At 33.6% G+C, this 10,320-nt stretch overlaps 1 protein-coding gene across 1 annotated transcript; it reads right to left on the reverse strand.

The window, feature by feature from the left end:
- Positions 1 to 233: 233 nt before the first annotated feature.
- On the reverse strand, positions 234 to 5,413 carry LOC145682280 (uncharacterized). The gene is made up of 2 exons (XM_081753858.1): positions 4,426 to 5,413; positions 234 to 1,532 (listed from the first exon to the last, which is right to left on the reverse strand). The coding sequence occupies exons 1-2, from the start codon at positions 5,411 to 5,413 to the stop codon at positions 1,510 to 1,512; spliced, it is 1,011 nt and encodes a 336-aa protein (XP_081609984.1). The 3' UTR covers positions 234 to 1,509.
- Between the last annotated feature and the right edge of the window lie 4,907 nt (positions 5,414 to 10,320).

Genomic DNA, 10,320 nt, shown 5'->3' on the forward strand with positions numbered 1-10,320 from the left:
TATTGTGCTCTGTAACGGATGAACGATACACATATAATCTTTAAATAGCCCCCACTACCCACAGTCCTGCGAGAACGGACGTCACCCCACTTCCCCCTTTAGAATACAAGAATTTTAAAAGGAGAGAGAAAGGAGAATTCCACTCCCCCACGGCTGAGAATAATGACGACGTGAAGAGTGAGGTTCAATACTGGAAAAGGCTTATACTGTATGCAAAAAAAATATCACTATTAAGATAATCAGGAAAACTTCTAGAACTACTTGTAAATGTAAAAAAAGTTTTCTAACAAAATGGAAAATTTTTATTATAACAAATCCGAAACGTGTTATATAAATAGTAATATAGAAAACATTCAACAATTTTAACAAGTAATAATATCATTAATCGAAATCGCCGTTAGCAAGTAACATTTTTCCCAAAAGGATTTTTTTTTTCAAGTAACAAAATTTTCTGAAGTATTATTATAACCAATCGTAAATCCAAAATATAGAATTTAGAAACCTATATAACAATATAATCAAAAATGTATGGAACTCGAAGTTACTGCAAAGTGGCTTTCTTTGGAATGAAAATGTGGGAGGAAATGATTTCTTAAATATGGGTCAAAATGTATGAATTACGAGCAATAGCTCAACTGTAATTCTATAAAATCCTTTCTTTTTTTTTCTTTCCTTTTTCAAAGCGGACCTAAGACATAAATCATTCATTTGAAGTCTCCACTAGCCTTAATATTTTCCGTAATTTCAATATATTAAACTTCCTGACCAGCGACTTTACTTTTGTTTTAACAAGGAAAAACAAGAATCAACATGTTTTAACTCAAGGCATAATCTGCCTACACAAAACCAGTAACATGAACTATTCAATTAACATTTTTTTTCCTTTCTTACTTTTCCTTTCGCAATATTTTTAGAAATATGTGCTTCCAAAATATATTGAATAATTATAATGTTTCTAAATAATAACCATAGTCAGGAATTGTTATAGATTTCAAAAGAAGTTAACTAAACTATACGATTATACGGAAAGAATATTAATTTAAAGACCCATTAATTCATTCAGAGGACCTATCACTCTTACCTCATTTTATACACTGCGAAGCGCTTCAGTCTTCAAGCCAGAACCTCGGCTGCAACGTGACGTCATCCCGATCGACGACTCACGCAATCTAACCGAAGGTTAAGCAGTGCTTCCAACTCCAAGAGAAATAACCGACTTAACAGTAAACTGGAGTTTCATCTCACAAAATTTTCCTTTTACAAAATTTCATTTTATTATGAAACTTGGGTGGGTTACATAATATCCGAGGGTCGGTCAAAAAAAAATTCCTAACCATAACAAATCCCAAGTTGAATAATAAAATAATTTCAATACATTACCAAATCTTCCATAAATATTCAAATGCTAACGCCTTTTTTACAAACTTCTACAGTAATTTTTCCAATTCCTTACACAACATACACAAAGGATGATGATGAGGTATTTACAAAATGAAAAGGGTTGACCTCTCACTTTCTCGGACGAGGCATTCCTGCAGGAATAAAAAAAATACATACAACACACAAAATTTGTTCGAACAAACATCCTAAAATATATAAATATATATATAAGTACAATATTAATAATTTAGTTAACCTCAATTCTCACATCAAATCATCATTTTTTTCTGTGTTACCTTATGGGTTAGATTGATTAACTTGTCTTGGTGGAAAATATTTCTTACAAAAACGTACATGGCGTTTTATATAAACATATGGTCTTTCAATATTTTCTAGCCAAACTGTATTTGGTGTAGGTTTAGAAATAAGGCGGTATGGGCCTTCCCACTGAGGGGCGATTTTTGGATTGAAATGTTTCTCTGCTGAAATTTTCATGAACCTTTTAACCAATACTAAATCATCAATATTTAAATTAACAGGACTATGTTTTTGAGTATAAACTTTCGCACTATGTTTCCAAGCGCGTTCAATATTATTATTTATATTAACTAATTTTTGCTCTTTATCCTGGTCATCGTCTAAAAGATCTAAATCCATCAACCATTTAACATCTAATGGATGGTAAAATTTTCGTCCCATATAAAGTTCACATGGACTAGTCCCAGTAGTTTCATTCATACTTATGTTAATAGTAAAAGCAATTTTAGATAGTAATTGGGCCCAATTCTGTTGAGACTTATCAACATAAATACGAATTAAATTTTTAACCGATCTCACCGTGCGTTCGGCTCTGTTCGATTGTGGGTTATATGGGGAGAATTTTACACTCTGTATACCATAGCTATACAAGAATTTCAAGAAGTAATCACTCACGAAATAAGAAGCGCCATCACTTAGGACTTTACCAGGAAAGCCGTATCGAAGAAATAATTCCTGTAACTTATTGCAGATGATTTTTGAGGTTAGTCGTCTTAAAGGTTCTAAAAAGACAAAGCGACTATAGGCGTTAGTGACTATTAAAATATATTCAAATCCAGAACTACTAGGCAATTTCCCCATAATATCAATAAACCAAGTATAATTTGGGTGCATTACCTTTTTTGTAAAATATTGACCCATAGGTTTTCGATTGGAATCTTTACAGGTTTGGCACAAATGACAAGATTGTATAAAATTCTTAATGTCAGAATATAAAGTAGGCCAGGTATACTTTTCAGCGACCTTAGCAATGGTTTTTCGATATCCCATATGCCCACCATGAATTATTGGACAATGAGAATACTCAATAATCGACTGAATTAAAGAATTAGGTATTACAATTCTAAATCCATTATTCCCTTTACCTTTTGTCTTTTTAAACAAGATCTTATTTCTTAATACATACGGAGGAACTTCTTCCTTTTGCTCTAACCTATTGATAATCTCTCTTAATTCAGGATCCTTCCTCTGGTGATCTGTAAGAGGCACATTAAACACAGGATTTTGCCAAAAATTAATGAAAGACAAGTTTACTGTTTTATTATGATCTTTTACGACTTCCATTGTATTATCGTCTTTTGTATAGAATTCTAGATGGTTTCCAACCCTTGAAAGGAAATCGGCTATACTATTTATTTTTGATCTTACATGGACTATACGAAATTTGAACCTCGAGATTTTCTCTAACATTGTTCCATATCTCCTTTGTCTTTTTATGGTTATTAAGTAACCAAGTTAAACTCTTATTATCAGTATATACTACAAAGGGATTTGCCAAGTAATACTCAAATTTTTCCAAAGATAAAGAAAGAGCCTTAAGTTCTAATTCGTATATATTTTTACTCCAATCAGATTGTGGAATTGCCCGACTAAACATAGATACAGGTCTAAGATTCCCTTCCGAATCGTATTGGCTGAGAACCCCAGAAAAATGACGCAAAGAGCTATCACAATGTATTACGAAGTTGGAATTCATATCTGGGACTTTCAAAATGACCTGACTACAAAAGGCATCTTTTAATTTTTGTAGGGCTTCATCATGAACTTTAGTCCATTTAAAAGGCTTTTTTACAGATCTTAATTCTTGAAGGGGAGCAATTAACTCTGAATACCCATAAATAAATTTTGAATAGAACGAGAAAAATGAACATATTCTGTTCACTCCTTTTCTGTTCTTTGGTTTTGGTATCTCCTGGATAGCTTTAATTCTCTCAGGGTCTATTGACATGTTGCCATTTTCAAAACGAAACCCTAAATATTTAATACTAGTTTGAAATAGACAGGACTTCTTTTCTGATATAGTAATTCCCCAATTTCTTAGTCGAGATAATACCTCCTCTAATAGAGCTTTATGACTCTCAATATCTTTGCTAAATAAAATTATGTCATCAAAATATATCTCTAAATTCTTACCAATTAACCCTTCAAAGACTTTTGACATCAAATTACTTAAAACAAAAGGTGATAACACTAATCCCATTGGTACCGATTTATATCGATAGATTTTATTTTTTGTCACAAAAGCAGTAATATTTCTACTCTCTTCAGACAGAGGAATTTGATGAAAACAGGATTTACAATCAAGTTTTGAAAAGATATTATTGTCCGAAATACTAGATATTACATTCTCCATGTTAGGAGAAGGATAGCTGTTTACCATCACCTTTTTGTTCACCTCTCCGTATGAAATTACAAGCCGCCTGCTTCCGTCTGAATTTGTTACTAGAAAGCAGGGTGATGTGTAGGGAGAATAATCTACTTCCTCTATAATATCGTCTTTTAAAAGCTGGGCAATAAAAGAATCTAATTCCTTTTGCTTATGCGTTGGAAGCTGATAAGGTTGCAATCGAATGGGAGTTTTATCGGCAAGTTCAATTTTGTAAGTGAAATTTTTTACTCTACCAATTTTGTTTCCAATAACATCAGAATATGAAGTTAACAAGTTATTAACATATTCCTGTAAATTAGAATCACATAGTAATAATTGATCAGGAACCGTATAATTACCTTGAGATTCCTCCGGTTTAGTCTCCGGTGGATGCAATATGGACTGATCAAAAACGAATTCCACTCCTGGGTCAAACGTGGTATTAACTCCGCTGTCTCTGGTTACTGATGTCGATGGAGTCAAAATCTGATGAGAATTACCAAAAGATCTAGGTTGAGGTGTAGCTTTCGGACAACCAAGGTCGCATGGCGGCTGCTTTCCACTCACCCCATTCCTAGAAGTATATGCAGAAGCGAGAGAAGTCTGGACACACAAAAGTTCATCAGCTCGGATCATAGGAACCACTAACTTCCGAGCTTTTATATTATATAAATTACAAGCAATGTCTATTATGGCGTTGTATTTTGTATGAAAGTCATTTCCAAGCAGAAGATCAAACTCATTAGAGTCCACAATGAAAAAAATTTCACTAAACTGATGTCTTCCAATTTTAAAATATAGTCTTACTCTCATATCCACTTTAACTTGTACATTTCCTAAGCCGATAGTCTGAACGTTCACCTTTTCTGCTTTTATTTTACATTTTTTTCTAAGTTCATCATAAAGATGTCGAGCCAAATAAGAGTTCGTACTCCCAGTATCAATTAAGCACTTAAAACGCCTACCCGCAATATAAACAGAAATCGCCAATAGTTTTTTCAATTCACTATCATTCTGATTTACATCTGAGTTATTTTGAGTTAAGTACTGAGATTCTAAATTATGGTTATGAGAAAATTCCGCCTTATCAAGATTATTATAGTTAGTTGGTAAAGAATACATAGCTGGAGAAACTAAAGTTTTATGTAAATTTCTTGGTTCACGAGATTGCAACACTACTTGCTGTTTTGTATTCTTCGCTCCGATAAAGGAAGATGATTTACGGGGTGGTACCAAGTCCCGTACGCTACTACCTTGATTACGTAATCGATAATAATCTTTCCTATATCTATGCAAGGCGTCATAGTGTTCTGCAGCTAAATACAATTGATTTAAATCGATAGGCATACCTCTTTCAGCTAGAAATTGATGGGCAGAAGGCGTTACCATATTAGTAATTAAACTACAAATGGTGGCTTCATCAAAGGACATATCAAGTACGTGAATAATCGATAATTTATTATCTACGAACTCATATAATTATTGCTCCTCCCGCATGGGAACGTAGAAAAATAGTCGCATGAATTGTGTTCTACCAATAGTGGAAATAAATCGCACCACTAAATGTCTACAAACTGTTTGCCAAGGGGAAGCGTCCCCAATAAACGATTGTATAACTTCTTGCATTTCTCCTTTTGTACGAGAAAGACAAGCTACCAACACAAGATCTAAAGGCAAACCCTTACCTCTGACAATACTATCAAGTTTTAATAAAAACTGAAATGTAGACTCAGTATTGGTACCATCTATTATAGGTAGACTATTAATATCATGCAACAAAGATTTATAGATTCCTTCCGAAGCAAATTTCTCAAAATTTAAATTTAATGAAGCTGCCATATTAAATGGTCGGTCTCTATATTTATTTTGAAAGCTCTGACTCCCTCCTTCTCTTAAATTAGGCGAGGAATTCGCAAACCGTGTACTGTGTCCCACATTACTTTGTGGATCCACGTTATAACTTTGATCCTGAAATGGTCTACTTTGACCACCTAGAAAAGGTTCGTGAGGATTCACTTGAATATGGGCTGAAGGCCTTAAATGATCAAACATAGGATTACTAAATTCATAAGAATATCCAAGAAATTCATCCCCACTAGAACTTGAAGAATCCGAAAATCTAAACTTTACATGCGTCTCCTTTGACTGTGCCATCCTTACAAGAACACCACAAAATATTAAGCTCAAAGAAACCAAAAGGATAATTACTATTAATTTTACAACCTTATCAATAATTATCTGCTTATTACACAATGACCTACTAAACCATAAATTTTGTATCCGACCCCGGCAACACTGTATTAAGTATTTTACGTTAACATTCATATACAACATTTATATTACTCAACAAGAAAGGCATAATATAATGAAAATATGTTATTTAATTTAGAGGTTAATTTCACCAAAGAAATACACATAAATTTTAGAATATAAAGGGGAACACTTTTGCTGGACCTCCCCGAACCGGACCTCGAAGCCAGCATAAATTTGCCTTTCCAGGGCAGTGTATAAAATTTATTTTTATTTAAAAATTATATATGTAACGGATGAACGATACACATATAATCTTTAAATAGCCCCCACTACCCACAGTCCTGCGAGAACGGACGTCACCCCACTTCCCCCTTTAGAATACAAGAATTTTAAAAGGAGAGAGAAAGGAGAATTCCACTCCCCCACGGCTGAGAATAATGACGACGTGAAGAGTGAGGTTCAATACTGGAAAAGGCTTATACTGTATGCAAAAAAAATATCACTATTAAGATAATCAGGAAAACTTCTAGAACTACTTGTAAATGTAAAAAAAGTTTTCTAACAAAATGGAAAATTTTTATTATAACAAATCCGAAACGTGTTATATAAATAGTAATATAGAAAACATTCAACAATTTTAACAAGTAATAATATCATTAATCGAAATCGCCGTTAGCAAGTAACATTTTTCCCAAAAGGATTTTTTTTTTCAAGTAACAAAATTTTCTGAAGTATTATTATAACCAATCGTAAATCCAAAATATAGAATTTAGAAACCTATATAACAATATAATCAAAAATGTATGGAACTCGAAGTTACTGCAAAGTGGCTTTCTTTGGAATGAAAATGTGGGAGGAAATGATTTCTTAAATATGGGTCAAAATGTATGAATTACGAGCAATAGCTCAACTGTAATTCTATAAAATCCTTTCTTTTTTTTCTTTCCTTTTTCAAAGCGGACCTAAGACATAAATCATTCATTTGAAGTCTCCACTAGCCTTAATATTTTCCGTAATTTCAATATATTAAACTTCCTGACCAGCGACTTTACTTTTGTTTTAACAAGGAAAAACAAGAATCAACATGTTTTAACTCAAGGCATAATCTGCCTACACAAAACCAGTAACATGAACTATTCAATTAACATTTTTTTTCCTTTCTTACTTTTCCTTTCGCAATATTTTTAGAAATATGTGCTTCCAAAATATATTGAATAATTATAATGTTTCTAAATAATAACCATAGTCAGGAATTGTTATAGATTTCAAAAGAAGTTAACTAAACTATACGATTATACGGAAAGAATATTAATTTAAAGACCCATTAATTCATTCAGAGGACCTATCACTCTTACCTCATTTTATACACTGCGAAGCGCTTCAGTCTTCAAGCCAGAACCTCGGCTGCAACGTGACGTCATCCCGATCGACGACTCACGCAATCTAACCGAAGGTTAAGCAGTGCTTCCAACTCCAAGAGAAATAACCGACTTAACAGTAAACTGGAGTTTCATCTCACAAAATTTTCCTTTTACAAAATTTCATTTTATTATGAAACTTGGGTGGGTTACAGCTCATGAAGCAGTTTTTTTTTTTAATTGTAGAATTCATTACAGGAGAACAGAGGTGACACTTGAAGAAACAAATCAGAAAAAGTCAGAAAAGCGAAAATTTCTGTTTGTTTTCCAAAGAACTCTCTTTTATGGGCAAGAAACCTCCATTAAAAATTTTTAAAAAGCAGCCTTTCTGCATTTCTAATCCCAACTAACCTTTTTTGGATCAGTTTGAGCATATATTGTATCATAACATAGTACATTTTTCAAGACACTAGAGTCTGGTTTCTTCGAGTTTCAGTGGTAACAAACAACAATCTGTTCCCAGCGGCCTTGAAATGAGTTACACTTTTATATATGGATAGCTTTGTACAGCTTGGTACATAAAATGCTAGCCATCCAATGAATAATTTTCTAGCCAAGAGTAAATAAGGGAGATTGCATAAATAGCGATTGAAACAGCGTTTCTCATAAATACATTCGATTGCCTTAAGTTTCAATTTCGCTTGCTGTGCTAGTAAATGAGCTCGGGAAAAGAAAGGTAAGTTTTAATTTATAAAATACCGTTATGTAAAATTTTCCTAAAACTTTCATATTTAATTAATCTGGGGGCCGCGGTGGCTCAGTGGTAGAGCGTTCACCTCTAGTGCATGGGGTTCCGGGTTGAAACCCTGCTCCCGCCAAGTGAACTTTGTGGTGGACAAACACCGTGTGCGTGGGTTTCCTCGGGGCTCTCCCGTTTCCTCCCACTTTCTTCATTCCACCATTTCATTCATTTCTCATTATCACCGTCTCCTTTAGCCTAGCCGGCATAACCGTGGGACGTAAAACTCGCAGATTTCATTTCATTTTTTTAATTAAGTAAACTGTAAAAATCATATTTACAACATAAATAATCCCAATATGTTCTTATCAGGTAGTTGACGTTTTATGTACAGATATCGATCAATCAGATTAATTTCGTTCCCATTGTTCATATATTCTATTCACGAAAATAGCAAAATATGCATGAATGCATGTTGCTGTATAGAATAACGTATTTCATATGTTTCCGAATTTGTAGCTTAACAACATAAAAGTTGAATTAAAGGACGCATGTAAAGCTACCCGCCTCCCCCACTAAAAACATTATCTATTTGGGTCATTAATTTCTTCAGTCTATACTAGTGAGAAACTAACGTTCAGGTATTGCAGCAATACAATATTGAAAACCTACACGTGTTGTTTTTGGTACTATGCTAATGAAAGTAAATTATTAACATACTTTTAAAATATTATAACAGAAGCCAGTGGCGTATTTACGATTTTGTTTCGGGAGGGGCTTTGCTTGGAAATGTGAAAATTCTGCAAGATATTTCATTTACTTTACTATACTAAGTAAGATTTCGGGGGGGGCTTAAGCCCGGAAGCCACTTCCCTAAATACCCCACTGACAGAAGCTATAGTTATAAAATATATATTTTCTATATATTACAATCTTATTAGCTAACAATGTTCCAAAATCAACTGGAATGTTCTTATTTTTCAATTATCAAAATATATATTTTCTCAAGAATCTCCATCAGAGATCTACCTTCAAAGATGCATTACAATATTAATGTACAGGAATTGATGAAATATTCGTGTGTGGGTGAATAGAAGCGGGATTCGAACGTAGAATCTCCAAATTATGAATAATTAGAAACAATAACTGATCACCTAGATTGCTGTGAATTTAAACACAAAATTGTGTCGAATAGCTTAATCATAACGTTGAAAACTCCGGATGAAGAAAATACATTGACACCATTGGAAGATAAGCATACCGGGTGTTTCAGATAAAATGTAAAGTACTTGTAAGTCCCGGATGGCTACAGATAAAAGAACGAAAGGAATTAATTGTGATAGGATAATGTCAAACGGTACATGGAACGGTGTGTTCTGCTTGTTCCAGAGCGACCTTTGTCTTGGGACTGAAGGGAGATGATCCTACCAAAAATTTTTAAATGGTAAGCTATGTAATTTGATACATCATTGAAAGTATCATTGGAAATGATCAACTTTCATGTAGGGTAATCTTTACGAAATAGTCATCATTTAAATTTTGCAGTATTTTAATCTGGCTGTACAACAATCATAACTCAATGGTCGCCATTTCGTAGACGATGCCCCGTACATTTTTTTTTTTTCACCAAAGTTGTTGATGCTTTCATTGAATGATGTCTCACAGGTAAGCATTTAAAATTTTCGGCTGAGCACCTGGGGCCAGAGGCGCACCGATTGGGAATCCACCGGGTCCGGATCCCCCCAAAAGAATTTCTTAACTCAACATACATTTACACACTTTCTCTATAAAACTATAATTGTTTAACAGGAAAATGATTGGTGTAGCATGAACATTTTATTTTACACTTCATCTGTAGCTCTTTCTCTCATAAACACAATCTACTTCTTTTTCTTCTGAAAATA

This window comes from Thermobia domestica, chromosome 3 (assembly GCF_964235325.1).
Source record: "Thermobia domestica chromosome 3, izTheDome1.hap1.1, whole genome shotgun sequence".
In the NCBI taxonomy this organism is placed as follows: Eukaryota; Metazoa; Arthropoda; class Insecta; order Zygentoma; family Lepismatidae; genus Thermobia; species Thermobia domestica.

Excerpts from the sequence above, each read along its gene's own strand:
- LOC145682280 (XM_081753858.1), bottom strand. The coding sequence starts at position 5,413 with ATGCCTATCGATTTAAATCAATTGTATTTAGCTGCAGAACACTATGAC. Across the intron at positions 1,533-4,425 it reads TAAACCGGAGGAATCTCAAG|GAATGCCTCGTCCGAGAAAG; the intron begins GTAATTATACGG and ends TTATTCCTGCAG.